The sequence below is a fragment of the Cherax quadricarinatus genome, chromosome 59 (assembly GCF_038502225.1).
Source record: "Cherax quadricarinatus isolate ZL_2023a chromosome 59, ASM3850222v1, whole genome shotgun sequence".
NCBI classification, from domain to species: Eukaryota; Metazoa; Arthropoda; class Malacostraca; order Decapoda; family Parastacidae; genus Cherax; species Cherax quadricarinatus.
The window spans coordinates 7,719,431-7,735,472 of NC_091350.1; the positions used below are offsets into that span (position 1 = coordinate 7,719,431).

The following is a 16,042-nucleotide window of genomic DNA, read 5'->3' on the forward strand; positions in this document are numbered from 1 at the left end:
GTGAGCAGGGTAATATTTAGTGAAGGGATTCAGGGAAACCGGTTATTTTCATATAGTCGGACTTGAGTCCTGGAAATGGGAAGTACAATGCCTGCACTTTAAAGGAGGGGTTTGGGATATTGGCAGTTTGGAGGGATATGTTGTGTATCTTTATACGTATATGCTTCTAAACTGTTGTATTCTGAGCACCTCTGCAAAAACAGTGATAATGTGTGAGTGTGGTGAAAGTGTTGAATGATGATGAAAGTATTTTCTTTTTGGGGATTTTCTTTCTTTTTTGGGTCACCCTGCCTCGGTGGGAGATGGCCGACTTGTTGAAAAAAAAAAAAAAATGATCGAGGTGCCTAAATGAAAGACAGGAATAAATAGAGGATATAAATAACGTTCTAAAAATATCTAAGACAGGACTTACAGCAGTTTAGATTTAGAAAAGATATAGAAAAATACTGGTTTGGTAATAGTTGTGGGTAAGTGGAACAAATTCTTGAGTAATGTCATTGAAGCAAAAATCTTGGGTAGCTCTATGAATAGACTTGACAAGTACAAGAGTATTCATGGGTGGGTGTGAGTTGGATCTGCTTTTTGTGGACAGCAGGCCTACTGTAGTCTCCTCGTTTCTTGTGTTTTTATGTTCTTGTATCTTTGGGGTTGTTTATGTATTCTTTTTATTTTGACAGCTCCAGTTGGGCCCCCATGGTTATAAACTCGTCGGAGAACAAGCCGGATCCACCTCAGAACCTTCATTATGTGGTTCTCTCCTCTACCTCGGTCCTTCTCACTTGGGATGCAGTCTACCCTTCCAATGACAAGATCAAAGCTTACTCAATTCACTATTTTGAATCTGGTGAGAAATTCTCATGAGTATTTAAGAACTTTTATTTAATTAGAGCATTTAGCATTAGTATTCCTTTCCCTGTCATCCTATCAACACATGCATTCAAAAACTGGACCACTTACTATCTCTGCCAAGTGAAAGATCAAGCAGGCTGTGATAGCTATGTGGGCCATCAGGCCACCAACAGTAAGTCTGGTTTAATAAACAGTCAACAAGAAAGCATGGCCTCAGGCTACACTGCAGTGAAAGAAGAACCCTCAAAGCTGGTCATAGGTAGATTTGTACAATTTAGAGAGCTGTCGTCAGTATCGTGGCAAGTCAGTCTGGGCTGTGATTAACAGATGGAGGATGAATCAGTTTTACCCCTTTCACTTTTGGGACCCCTGAAATTAAAAGTGCTGACAGTGTCAGGATTTAAAAAAAAAAAAATCCTCTGAAATAGTAGAAAATCATTTTTGGAGGAAATGGCACTAAAAAATGCAAAATTTGATACAAAGTTTGTGAAATTACGCAGGAGCAAAGTTGGCACCCTGGGCACAGCATTGGTGATTTCGTCCACTTTGAGTCTTACTGTAAGCCAATTCCATTGCTCAGCTCAACCAAATTCTACCAATTGTGCACAAGAAACTACCCATTCAACTGTTGGAATTACCCTATGAAGTTTTACACAAAATTCAACACATTCCAATTGAAAAATGGAATCCAAAATAAACAGTGTAGGCATTCTAGCAACTACAACAACTTTTCATCCATTCATTAATCATATCCTCAGGCCTAACCTATGTTACACTTGCCTCCATTTTGAATCCATCACAAAAATCAAAGTTTTACCCTATTTCTCAAGTAATAAAATATAATCAGCAATGATTGGTCATAGTTTAGGGCATCCCAGTAATTGAAGCAGACCTGGTAGAAACTGGGGAGGGGGGCTATCTTTCCTTTGGAAAATCTTCCATCATCAATTATTTCCACTACTTTGAGCTCTATTTCAAGAAACTGACCAAAATTATCTCTTATTTCAGTAGTATGTCTTCCATTCTATAAACTGATGAGGGCAATAGAACCATAAAAGCCATCCCTGAAAGCACCTCAAAGTTACTTTTTTAAACCAAACACAAGATCAAATGTTTGCTTTTCCCATCATGATCTGCATGGGGCAGGACTTTTTCTATACTTTGTACACTCACTTCACAGAACCATTTTCTCAGGTCTAGTTCAAAATTTACTGCTCACAGGATATTTGAGGGAGTTGTACTTAATGCATAGACCTATGTGAGTGATGCTGCTATCAGTAATGTAGAATTGCATAAGAGACAGTGAAAGGGTTAAAGGTTGTTAATATCTCACATTGTTTTATGCTCACATTGTCATGCGAGCATAAAACAGAAATGTTTTAATCACATATGAGAGATTTCTTTTCCATGGGGAAGTGGTACAGAATTCTTCCTCCGTAAGCCATGCGTGTTGTAAGAGGCAACTAAAATGCCGGGAGCAAGGGGCTAGTAACCCCTTCTCCTGTATATATTACTAAAGTTAAAAAGAGAAACTTGTAGTTTTCTTTTTGGGCCATCCTGCCTTGGTGGGATATGGCCAGTTTGTTGAAAGAAGAAGAAGAAAGATGAGAGATTTCTATAATGTAGAGGTGTAATATACAGGAGGAGGAGGAGTGTGTGGAGAGGAGTGTATGGTGAAGGAGTGCAAAAGGAGAGAGAATAAGAGAATGGGAAAGGTTTTATCAACAAGTTTTGCTGAGAATAAAAAAAAGTTTTGGAGTGAGATCAGTAAGCTGAGTAGAATGGAGGTGTGTGAGGCAGTGGGTAGAATGAAAGGGGGTAAAGTAACTGAGATAGATGGAATTAAGAGAGAAATATTAAAAGCAGGGGGGGATATAGTTTTGGAGTTGTTTGTGCATTTGGTTAATGTATAAGTATGCACAAAAGGAGGGAAGGTACCTAGGGATTAGTTGAGCATGCATAGTTCCTTTGTATAAAGGAAAAGGAGTTAAAAGAGATTGTAAAAATTATAGGGAAAGAAGCCTGTTGCATCTACCAGGTAAAGTGTATAGTAGAAATATTATTGAAAGAGTTAAGGGTAAGAAGGAAAGTAGGATTGCATATGAACAAGGAGGTTTTGGTAGAGAATGTTTAGACCAAGTGTTTAAATTGAAGCCTTTAAGTGAGCAGTATTTAGGTAAAGGTAAGGAAGCTTTTGCTGCATTAATGGATTTAGAAAAGGCATGTGATAGAGTGGATAGGGAAGCAGTATGACAGATGTTGCAGATGTATAGAACAGGTGGTAGGTTACTGAAGGCAGTTCAGGGTTTTTATGGATATTTAGAGAGGGTGTAGAAGAATAGGGTGACTAGGATGACATATAAATCTGGGGTGGAGAGGAGGGTAGGGGTTGTCCTAGGAAAAGTTGGGGGGAGAGGGGTAAAATAAGTTTTAAGTGTTAGGGGCTTGGGTTTCCGACATGCTTGTGTGAGCATGTTGGATAGGAGTGAGTGAAGGCAAGTGAGTTGGAGCAAGTTAATGTTTATGGAGGGATTTGGAGAAACCTCTTAGCTAGACTTGAGCCCTAGAGGTTGAGATGATGATGTTTGGAGGGTCATCTAGACTGTAAAATCACTGCACTACCTTATGGCTAGACAGTGATTGAACGAGTGAAAGTGTTTTCTTCTTTGCTGGGTCACCCTTAATTGGTGGGAGATTGCTGGAGTGTTAAAAAATGCATTGTTTCATAAACACACACTATAGGTAAATGTTGGCCTGACGTACACAGTATACAGTGTCTTGAACGATGCCTTACTAAGGTATCGGAATACTATTCTCAGGTTTGCCAGGTGCCCATATGCTGCAGCAGTTACCTGGTTGATATGTGTCTCCGGAGATGTGCTCGGTGTTATGGTCATCCCAAGATCTTTCTCCTAGAGTGAGGTTTGCAGTCTTTGGCCGCCTAGCCTATACTCTGTCTGCCGTCTTCTTTGCCCTTCCCCGATCTTTGTGACTTTGCATCTCGTGGGGTTAAATTCGAGAAGCCAGTTGCTGGACCACGTGTCCAGTCTGTCCAGGTCTCTTTTTGTAGACCTGCCTGATCCTCATCTGATTTAATTCTCCTCATTAACTTCACGTCATCTGTGAACAGGGACACTTATGAGTCTATCCTTTCCATCATGTCATTCACATACCAAAAATAGCACTGGTCAATAACAACACATGTTGTGTCAATAATAACATGTGTTGTCATTAATAACGTGTTGTCAATAATAATGTGTTGTGTCAATAATAATAACATGGTGTTTCAGTAATAACACATGTCAATAACAACATGCATTTTGTCAATAATAACACATGTCTATAACAACACACGTTGTCATCAATAACACACGTCAACAATAACACACGTTGTGTTAGTAATAGCATACATTATGTTAATAATAAAGTAGTATTTTAAATTTTTTTCGAAGGGAAGGTAACTACACACATTTTTATATTTTCAGAGAAAATGACTTAGTAGAGTTGTCGTTATTTCAGAGAGTAATGGAGTTGGGCTGCAGGCAGTCTCACAGAACACTTCTCATCTCTTGGAGAACTTGAAGACCAACACCAAGTATATTGTCTTTGTCAGAGCATACAGCAACTTTGCCTCAGACCAGTCAGAAAGTCTCGTCTTCAACACTGCTGAGGATGGTGAGTGTTATTAATGTTTGTCACTGCTGAGGATGGTGAGTGAGTGTTCAGCACTGCTGAGGAGGATGAGTATTAATGGCATACAAACTTTACACCAAAAAGAGGTTGGTGGATGAGTTTGGTAGGGTATGTAAAAGAAGAAAATTGAAAGTGAATATAGGAAAGAGTAGGGTGATGAGGATAAAAAAATTAGGTAATGAAAGATTGGATATCAGGTTGGAGGGAGAGAGTATGGAGGAGGTGAATGCATTCAGATATTTAAGAGTGGATGTGTCAGCAGATAGGTCTATGAAAGATGAGGTGAATCATAGAATTGACGAGGGGGAAAAGATGAGTGGTGCACTTAGGAGTCTGTGGAGACTAGGAACTTTGTCCGAGAAAGCAAAGAGGAAAACGTATGAGAGTATAGTTATACCAATGCTCGTATATGGGTGTGAAGCATGGGGGTGAATGTTGCAGCAAGGAGAAGGCTGGAGGCAGTGGAGATGTTGTGTCTGAGGGCAATGTGGGGTGTGAATATAAAACAGAATTCATAATTTGGAAATTAGGAAGAGGTGCGGGATTACCAAAGCTATTATCCAGAGGGCTGAGGAGGGGTTGTTGAGGTGGTTTGGACATGTAGAGAGGATGGAACAAAGTAGAATGACTTCGAGAAGTGTATAAATCTGTAGTGGAGGGAAGGCAGGGTAGCAGTCAGCCTAGGAAAGGTTGGAGGGAGGAGGTAAAGGAGGTTTTGTGTGTGAGGGGCTTTGACTTCCAGCAAGCATGCATGAGCATGTTAGATAGAAGCAAATGGAGACAAATAGTTTTTGGGACTTAACGTGCTGTTGGAGTGTAAGCAGGGTAATATGAAGAATTCATGGAAACTGGCAGGCCAGACTTGAGTCCTGGAGATGGGAAGCACACTGGTTGCACTCTGAAGGATAGGTGTTAATGTTGAGTTTTATAACTGTAGTGTAAGCATGCCTCTGGCAAGACAGTGATGGAATGAATGATAGTGAAAGTTTTTCTTTTTCAGGCCACCCTACCTTGGTGGGAAATGGCCGATGTGTTAATAAAATATAATAATTTTTAGTGGTTTTAGATAGGAAAGTGTCAGCAGAACCAGGATGAATGTGAAGAGAGTGGAATGAAATGAGAACAACAAGGTGATATGTTATATGTATGGGGAAGTGCTGAACTCATGATTATAGATATGAGGAAGCACTAAACTTATGATTATATTCATGGGGAAGAGCTGACCCATAAGAGACATAGTGTCTGGGGAATGGGAGGCAGTCAAGTAATAACTGAGGAATGGGATGGGTAGCATCAGTTCTTTGGATCAGGAGTCTTTCACCAGCATCAAGAGGATATATATAACTGAGAATTGTATATATCTCATTGTATATACATGGAGCATTTACTTCACCATTTTAGTGTTTAAAGTAGGACTGGTGGTGAACAGGTAGCATGAAGCCTTAATGACTCTTGTGTAGTTTGTAGGCCTTAAACCCCATTAACCTTCACCATCTTGAAGGCAGTGTTCTTGAAAGGTGGAGTTTCCCCAGACACTGTCGTAATGCTTCAGAAGTAAACATGAATATGAAAATTGGTACATACCGGTGACCACTTTCGACAGCTCTCCTATTCTTGAAGCCTTGCTTGTGGCCAGCCTTGTTACAGCTGCCAACAGCCTATAAGCCTACACTGCTACCTCAGCATTCACTTAGTGAAGCATAAATCAAAAATAATAATATTTTAATTAAAACCATGAAACAGTTTTATTAGTCACAAGATGAAAAGTGTTAAATAATAATAATATTATTATTATTACTATTATTATTATTATTATTATTATTATTATTATTATTATTATTATTATTATTATTATTATTATTATACATACTTATGGAGATACACTACAGTAAAACTCATGAGAGTCATTAAGTGCTTGTGGAATGCATGAAGTAATACAATACAGTTTTATTTCTTTTCTGCAGTATACAAAATGTAGGTTATTTTTTTTTTTTCAACAAGTTGGCCGTCTCCCACCGAGGCAGGGTGACCCAAAAAGAAAGAAAATTCCCAAAAAGAAAATACTTTCATCATCATTCAACACTTTCACCTCACTAACACATAATCACTGTTTTTGCAGAGGTGCCCAGAATACAACAGTTTAGAAGTATATACGTATAAAAAATACACAGTATATCCCTCCAAATTGCCAATATCCCAAACCCCTCCTTTAGAGTGCAGGCATTGTACTTCCCATTTCCAGGACTCGAGTCCAGTTATATAAAATAACCGGTTTCCCTGAATCCCTTCACTAAATATTACCCTGCTCACACTCCAACAGCTCGTCAGGTCCCAAATACCATTTGTCTCCATTCACTCCTATCTAACACGCTCACGCACGCTTGCTGGAAGTCCAAACCCCTCACCCACAACACCTCCTTTACCCCCTCCCTCCAACCTTTTCGAGGATGACCCCTACCCCGCCTTCCTTCCCCTACAGATTTATATGCTCTCCATGTTATTCTACTTTGATCCATTCTCTCTAAATGACCAAACCACCTCAACAAACCCTCTTCAGCCCTCTGACTAATACTTTTATTAACTCCACTCCTCCTAATTTCCACACACCGAATTTTCTGCATAATATTTACACCACACATTGCCCTTAGACAGGACATCTCCACTGCCTTCAACTGCCTCCTCGCTGCAGCATTTACAACCCAAGCTTCACACCCATATAAGAGTGTTGGTACTACTATACTTTCATACATTCCCTTCTTTGCCTCCATAGATAACATTTTTTGCCTCCACATATACTACCTCAATGCACCACTCGCCTTTTTTCCTTCATCAATTCTATGATTAACCTCATCCTTCATAAATCCATTCATAAAATATTGCTAAGCAAGAGGAGCCTTGTGATGACATCTTGATCTGTGACTTAATAATGGTCTAGGATGGACCAAAACAGTCATAAATGGTCCAGGATGAACCAAAACATTCTCATAAAGGGTCCAGGATGGGCCAAAACATTGTCATAAGATTTGTCTCTTAAGTGTGGGTATTTGTCAGATTGTTCCAGCTGTGGTACTGTGACCTTTTATTCTTTTTACACTGATATTTTAGGTAAATGGACACATATGTAACTAATGTGACATTATATTTTGGCAACGTTCCACTCTCCAGGAGCTTTGTCAAGCCATTACCAGTGGCTTGACAATGCTCCTGGAGAGTGAAACATTGCCACAATAAAATGTTTGTAATTCTACCTTTATTACTAAACTGATATTATTACGACTTTACAGTTCCTCTGGTTGAGCCAAGTGTGCGTCTGATTCCCATATCACCAACAGTGCTTCGAGTCACCTGGGGTAAACTTTCACCAGAACAGGCTAGAGGCACCATTATTGGTTACAAAATTCATTGGAGAAAACTAAATCATCACTACTACCATGTCATTGAGGTATGTCGCTTGTTTAAGCAGACTAGTTATACAGAAAAGAACTCTGTTTATGGTAGAAAGATGCTATGAGCAGAACAAATTTGTAATTCCACACAATAGTTTTCTTTAAAGAGATTTACAGTAGTATCAAGTTCAATGTGATAAAGCTCTGCTGAGAGTCAGATATCATCTGTGAATAAAGGTTTACTTTGCATAGTGTTTTTCAATAAACAGTCAGTTTAACAGACTTTGATTTAATGGATTTTGGAAATTAAAAAAAAAAAAAAAATGGCCATTTCCCATCAAAGCAGGGTTACCTGGAAAAGAACAAATGCTTTCAGCATCACTCACACTATCACTGTCTTGCTAGAGGCATACTGATACTATAGTTTAGATGCCCCTCCAAACTGCATATGCAGTGCTTGTCACGGCATTATGCTGGGTGAGTGTCCCTGCAATATGCTGTGACAAAAATCGAAGGCCTACCATACAGGGGTACCATACTGTGTAGCAGCCGTTAGCATGATGTCACAGCCTTCTGCCACACTCCACAGTGGCTCCTCAGTGCTCATGTGGCTCCTGTGGTGAGAGGAAGTGTTGCACTTTTGCATCTTGTCCACTGCATCTTTTGTCCGGTGTTCCCTTTGGTTTTGGGGCTATGTGTGTTTGATTATGGGTAAAAGGAAATCTTTAACACATGAAACTATAGCTCAAATCATAGGGCTTCACAAAGCTGGGCACCAGACAAAAGAAATAGTGGAGAATGTTGGTGTGTGTGAGCGTTCGGTGAGGAACTGGGTGCAGCCTGGCCCCTCGAAGAAGACATCTGTTCATACCTTAACTGTGTTAAAGAAGCAGTTAGAGAGTACACCTAAGATAACTGCTAGAGAATTGAAAGAAAAGAACCCACATCTTCTCTCAGGTATCTGTAAGAACTGTTAGCAGATGTGTGTCAGAACTGGGCTACAGTAGTCACCACCAGGTTAAGAAACCGATCCTCTCCAACCCACAGAAGAAACATAGGCTGGATTATGCAAAGAAATATCTTCATTGGAATCCTCAGCAGTGGTCTGAAGTACTTTGGAGTGATGAAACAACCTTCACCTGTAACCGTGGGGGATGTGTACCGGCCCAGAGGTAGTGACCCACTAGACCTACGCTACACCTGTGGGACCACCAAATACCCAGACTTGCTCATGGTTTAGGGGGGGTTTCAGTGCTCAGGGTGTTGGTGAACTCATTGTGCTTCCCAAAAACCAATACAGTGGACCCCCGACTTACGATATTAATCCGTTCCAGAGAGCACATTGTAAGATGAAATTATCCTAAGTCGAATTAATTTTCCCCATAAGAAATAATGGAAATCAAATTAATCCGTTCAAGGCACCCAAAAGTATGAAAAACAAATATTTTTACCACATGAAATATACATTTTCCTACACACAAACAGAAGGATACATACACAATATATATTGGGTAATGAAGAATAAATGACACTTACCTTTATTGAAGATGTGGTGATGAGTAATGGGATGGGAGGAGGGGAGATGATGGAGGTGTATTATTTTTTGGAAGGGGAATCCCCTTCCATAAGGACTTTAGGCAGCAAGTCCTTTTCTGGGGTTACTTTCCTTCTGGGAACTGGGAACAACTTAAGTCACTGGACCTCTGTCACACCAAAAATCTGTCCATAGAGCTCTGTACCTCACATTCCTTTGTGATTTTTCTAAAGTGGTTCACAACATTGTCATTGTAAAAGTCACCAGCACGGCTTGCAGTAGCTGTGTCAGGGTGATTTTCTTCCATGAAGGTTTGCAGTTCAACCCACTTTGCACACATTTCCTTAATCATTGAAGAAGGCAACTTCCTCGATTTCTCTCTCCCCTCCTCTGAAGCAGTGTCCTCAGTTGTGGCCTCTAGCTGTTGCAGATGCTCTTGCAGCTCATCAGTGGTTAGTTCTTCATTGTCGTCCTCCACCAACTCTTCCACATCCTCGCCACTAACCTCCAACTCCAAGGACTTCCCCAATGTCACAATAGATTCCACAACTGGCATAGGCTCTTCAGGGTTAGTCCCAAACCCTTCAAAATCCCTCTCTTCTACACATTGTGGCCACAATTTCCTCCAAGCAGAGTTCAAGGTCCTCTTAGTCCACCTTACCTATAAGGTTTATGCAACTGAGGATACTAAAGTAATCTTTCCAAAACTCTCTTAGGGTCAATTGAGTGTATGAGGTCACTTCAAAGCACTTTTGAAACATTCCTTTGGTGTACATTTTTTTGAAATCTGCAATGACCTGCTGGTCCATGGGTTGGAGGAGAGGAGTGGTATTAGGAGGCAAAAACTTCACTTTTATAAAGCTCAACTCCCCTGAAATTCGCTCTGGCAAGTCTGAAGTATGACCAGAAGCATTGTCTAATACCAGGAGGCACTTAAGTTCCAATTTATTTTCTGGGAGGTAATTTTTCAGTGGGGCCAAACACATGGTAAAACCAGTCGTAGAAAATGTCCCTAGTGACTCGTGCCTTACTGCTTGCCTTCCACATCATACACAAATTAGCCTTGACGACATTGTTTTTCCTGAACACACTGGGAGTTTCAGAGTGATACACGAGTAGAGGCTTCACTCTGCAATCCCCACTAACATTACTACACAACATTAATGTAACCCTGTCCTTCATAGGTTTGTGTCCTGGGAGTGCTTTTTCCTCCTGTGTAATGTAGGTCCTGTTTGGCATTTTCTTCCAAAACAGGCCTGTTTTGTCACAATTAAACACTTGTTGGGGTTTCAATCCTTCAGCCTCTATGTACCCCTTGAATTCCTGCGCATATTTTTCAGCCGTTTTTTGGTGCAAACTGGCAGCCTAACCATGCCTTATCACACTGTGTATGCCACTGTGATTCTTAAATCTCTCAAACCAACCTTTGATGGCCTTAAATTCACTCACATCACTAGTTGCAGGTATTTTTCTTAATTAAATTGTCATGCAACTGCCTTGCCTTTTCACATATGATCGCTAGAGAGATGCTATCTCCTGATATCTGTTTTTCATTTATCCACACCAATAACAGTCTCTCAACATCTTTGTGTACTTGTGATCTGTGTTTTGTAAAGATGCTTGCACCTTTCGCAACAACAGCTTCCTTGATTGCCTTTTTGTTGATGAGGATAGCGATGGTTGACTGGGGTTTGTTGTACAACCTGGCCAGCTCAGAGGCACGCACTCCACTTTCAAACTTATTAATTATCTCCCTCATTTCAATTGTAATTTTCACCCTTTTTACCATAAGGTTGGCACTAGAAGCTTTCTTTGGGCCCATGGTGGCTTATTTAGCAGTTACAAACACTAAAAGCACTGTAATAATTCAAAATGTTCCGAATGTATGCGTGGAAGTGACCGCACTGGCTTGCAAATGTTGGCACACTAACTGAAGGCAGGCCAGCTGAGGCGCGCTCAGGCCAAATGGATGCGTGGACACATACGGGATGAATAATGTAAGTCTAGTTTTTCAATGTAGGTCGGGGTCAAATTTTTACGCTGGCAAGCATTGTAAGTCGGTTTTATCGTAGGTTGAGGCCATCGTAAGTCGGGGGTCCACTTGTATATGAACCAGTATAATTACCTGGAGTTATTGTGTGACAGATTACCTGAGGCATTTGGCAATGTGTGGCTATGGTTTTTATGCAGGACAGTGCACCATGTCATACTGCCAAATGTGTAATTCAGTGGCTTAAGGACTGTGAAGTAAGGTTCTTTAATGACTGGCCTGGCAATTCCCCAGACCTAAACCCTATTGAGAACCTCTGGTCAATAGTGAAACGAAGTTTACTGGGCAAGGATATCTGTTCCATCCCGCATCCCACGGCTGGAGGCTGCTCTACATGAGGCATTAAATAATATATTTACCCAGACCCTCAAGAATTTGTGAGTGTCTTCCAACATGGCTGAGGGACGTGATTAAGCGTAAAGGACGCAGCACCAAGTATTAAAACCTCAGTAAGTGTGCAAATATATATATTACAATCTTTCATGGTATGTGTTTGTGTGGGGGAGGGGCGGCATAATGCTGTGATAAGTTTTGTGTAGCTGCCCCTCCTTCAGAGTGCAGACACTGTACTTCTCGCCTCTAGGAATCAAGCTTGATTAAATGGTTTCCCTAAATCCCTTCATAAATGTTATATTATTCACACCTTGGAAATATGGGATAACATTTGAAAGATCATTTAATTTGGAAACAATGGACAGTGTACTTTGATCACAGAATAGTGTGATATTGTTAACCCCTTCAGTGGCTGTCACATAGAACTATGTCATTGAGGACAGGTCCCTCATGAAGTTCAACATCATGAGCTCAATTTACTCAGGTAAGCTGTAAGAAGTAAATTTTTGCTTAGATATGAGAAAATGGGTGTTTACCTGGAATTTACCTGGAGAGAGTTCCGGGGGTCAACGCCCCCACGGCCCATTCTGTGACTAGGTGTGTGCAGTAAGTTTGCACAGTATAAAAAAAATCCTGCCCCATGTGGTGCATGATGGGAAAACAAAACTCTGACCATGTGTATGGTTTAAAATTATGACTTGGAGGTGTTTTCTCAGATGATTTTGGTTTTATTGGATGTTTCTTGGTATCATTTGATAGAATGGAAGACATACTACTGAAACAGAGATGATCTTGAAATTGAGCTCAGAGTAACAGAAATACTACTTGATTTTTGCCAGTATTCCTGAGGATGGTTAAGGCCCCTATTACAACCCAGGTACTCAAAGGCCTGTTATCCTGGGTGTAAAGGGAGCAAAATAAACACAGCAGAAAAACTTTGAATTGTATTATCCTTCACCAGGTACAACAGACGTATGTACACTGTATACACTATGTACAGCAATAGGTATTAGTGCACACCATGGTAATCAAGGGAAAACAGCACCCAAGAGAGAGCAGACCACCATGATTCAATCAGCGGTAGAATGAAAATGACAATGGTGAAAAGGTGAGTGGTAGCCATGTCACCTTTACAATTGCCAGATCCACATTATGATTGGCTGAACTAGATACTGATTTGATGATGGGGCCCCGATCGTCAGACCCTTAGCTTCAGGTTTGCTGGTTGGTGAGGCAGCCTATGTGAGTGTGTTAACATGCTCCAAATAAAGATTACATACTCTTTGCATGCAACAAACCCTTACACCCTCAGTCTGTTTTATGGAGTTTTAATAGGTCTGATTTAATTAGTAGAATTCTGTAAACCATAACTAACCAAACCTATATACAAAACTCAAGGGTCACCAAATAGAATGAGAGGAACATGTAAAAGACCTGGGAATAATTATGTCAGTTGACCTTTCTTGAAGACCATAACAAGACAAAGAGTAGTGAGAGAGTGCAAAAGGAGAGCAAAGATAGAGTGGGAGAGGCACTGTCAAGAAATTTGACTGAGAATAGGAAAAAAATTTGGAGTGAGATATACAAGTTAAGAAAGCCTAGGGAATGAATGGATTTGTCAGCTAAAAACAGAGTAGGGAAGTTAGTAGATGGGGAGATGGAGGTATTGGATAGATGGCGGAAATATTTTGAGGACTTTTAATTGTCGATGAAGAAAGGAAGGCGGTAATTTCATGCACTGGCCAGGGGGGTGTAACATCTTTTTGGAGTGAAGAATAGCAGGATGTGAGTGTGGGGGAGGTGCATGAGGCATTACATAGAATGAAAGGGGGTAAAGCAGCTGGAACTGACGGGATCATGACAGAAATGTTAAAAGAAGGGGGGATATAGTGTTGGAGTGGTTGGTATTTTTTATTAATAAATGTATGAAAGAGGGGAAGGTACCTAAGGATTGGCAGAGAGCATGTATAGTTCCTTTATATAAAGGAAAGGGGGACAAAAGAGATTGTAAAAATTATAGGAGAATGAATTTACTGGGTATACCAGGTAAAGTGTACAGTAGGGTTATTATTCAAAGACTTAGAGGTAAGACAGAGCAGGATGGCAGATAAGCAAGGAGGCTTTAGAGTGGGTAGGGGATGTGTAGATCAGGTGTTTACATTGAAGCATGTATGTGAACTATTTAGATAAAGGTAGGGAAGTTTTCATTGCATTTATGGATTTAGAAAAGGCATACGATAGAATGGATAGAGGAGCAATGTGGCAGATGTTGCAGGTGTATGCAATATGTAGTAAGTTACTAAATACTGTAAAGAGTTTTTGTGAGGATAGTGAGGCTCAGGTTAGGGTGTGTAGGAGAGAGGGAGATTACTTCCCAGTAAAAGTAGGTCTTAAACAGGGATGTGTCATGTCACCATGGTTGTTTAATATATTTATAGATGGGGTTGTAAAAGAAGTAAATGCTAAGGTGTTGGGGAGAGGGGTAGGATTAAATTATGGGTATCAAATACAAAATGGGAGTTGACACAGTTACTTTTTGCTGATGATACTGTGCTTTTGGGAGATTCTAAAGAAAAGTTACAAAGGTTAGTAGACGAGTTTGGGAGTTTGTGTAAAGGTAGAAAGTTGAAAGTGAATGTAGATAAGAGTAATGTGATGAGGGTATCAAATGATTTAGATAAAGAAAAATTGGATATCATATTGGAGAGAGGGAGTATGGAAGAAGCGAATGTTTTCAGATACATTGGACCCCTGGATTAAGTCATCATCAGAATAAGAAATATTCGGAATAAGTAACGTTTTTTTCGTCAAAATATCGGCTCAGTGATCGTCACTGAACTCGGAATGAGTCATTCGTCTGGAATGTGTCCGCTTGGCCTGAGCGGCCCAGACACTCGATGTACAGCCAGTGTGCCATTGTTTCCCTGCCAGTGAGGACGATCCCACGCGTTCATATGATACATTTTGTATTATTCCATTTTTTTAGTGCTTGTAACTGCTATATAAGCCACCATGGGCCCAAAGAAAGCTTCTAGTGCCAGTCCGTTGGTAAAGAGGGTGAGAAACACTATAGAATTCAAGAAAGAGATCATTGCAAAACATGAAAGTGGAGTGAGTGTCGCCGAGCTGGCCAGGTTGTATGACAAACCCCATACAACCATTGCTTCTATCCTGGCCAAGAAAAAGGAGATCAAGGAAGCTCTTGTTGTTAAAGGTGCAAATATGCTTACAAAACAGTGATCGCAAATACTGGATGATGTGGAGACTTTGTTGTTGTGTGTATCAACGAGAAGCAATTATCAGGAGATAGTGTTATGCAGTCAATAATATGTGAAAAGGCAAGGCAGTTGCATGATGGTCTCATAAAGAAAATGATTGGAACTAGAGCTGATATTGATGAATTTAAGGCCAACAAAGGCTGGTTTGAGAGATTTAAAAATCATAGTGGCATACACAGTGTGATAAGGCATGGTGAGGGTGCCAGTTCTGACAGAAAAGTGGCTGAAAAATATGTTCAGGACTTCAATGGGTACATAGAGGCTGAAAAATTCAAACCCCAACAAGTGTTCAATTGTGGCAAAACAAGCCTCTTTTGGAAGAAAATGCCAAAGAGGACCTACATTACTCAGGAGGAAAAGGCACTCCCAGGACACAAGCCTATGAAAGACAGGCTAACTCTTATGTTTTGTAGTAATGCTAGTGGGGATTTCAAAGTGAAGCCCCATACTGGTGTATCACTCTGAAAATCCCAGAGTGTTCAAGAAAAACAGTGTCATCAAGACTAAATTGTGTGTGATGTGGAGAGCAAACAGTAAGGCATGGTCACGAGGAACATATTCTATGATTGGCTTCATGACGTGTTTGGCCCCACTGTGAAAAAAATACCTCCTGGAAAATAAATTGGAATTTAAGTGCCTCCTGCTATTAGACAATAGTCCTGCTCATCCTTCAGACTTGGAAGAGTGAATGGTGCCGGAGTTTAGTTTCATAAAAGGTAAGTTTTTGCCTCCTAACACCACTCCTCTCTTTCAGCCCATGGACCAGCAGGTTTTCAAATTTCAAAAAAACTGTACACCAAAGCAGTGTTTCAAAAGTGCTTTGAAGTGACCTCAGACATTGAATTGACCCTAATAGAGTTCTGGAAAGATCACTTCAGTATCCTCGGTTGCATAAACCTTATAGGTAAGGCTTGGAAGG

General features: G+C 40.4%; 1 protein-coding gene across 2 annotated transcripts in view; it reads left to right on the plus strand.

Annotated features, from left to right (window-relative positions):
* LOC128698710 (protogenin) overlaps positions 1-16,042 on the plus strand; it is an 865,689-nt gene that overhangs the window by 713,013 nt on the left and 136,634 nt on the right. For both annotated transcript variants that reach the window (XM_070097691.1, XM_070097692.1), the window contains 3 exons: positions 678-844; positions 4,369-4,524; positions 7,827-7,984. In XM_070097691.1, the coding sequence (XP_069953792.1) occupies positions 678-844; positions 4,369-4,524; positions 7,827-7,984 (481 nt within the window). The remainder of the gene's footprint in view (positions 1-677; positions 845-4,368; positions 4,525-7,826; positions 7,985-16,042) is intronic.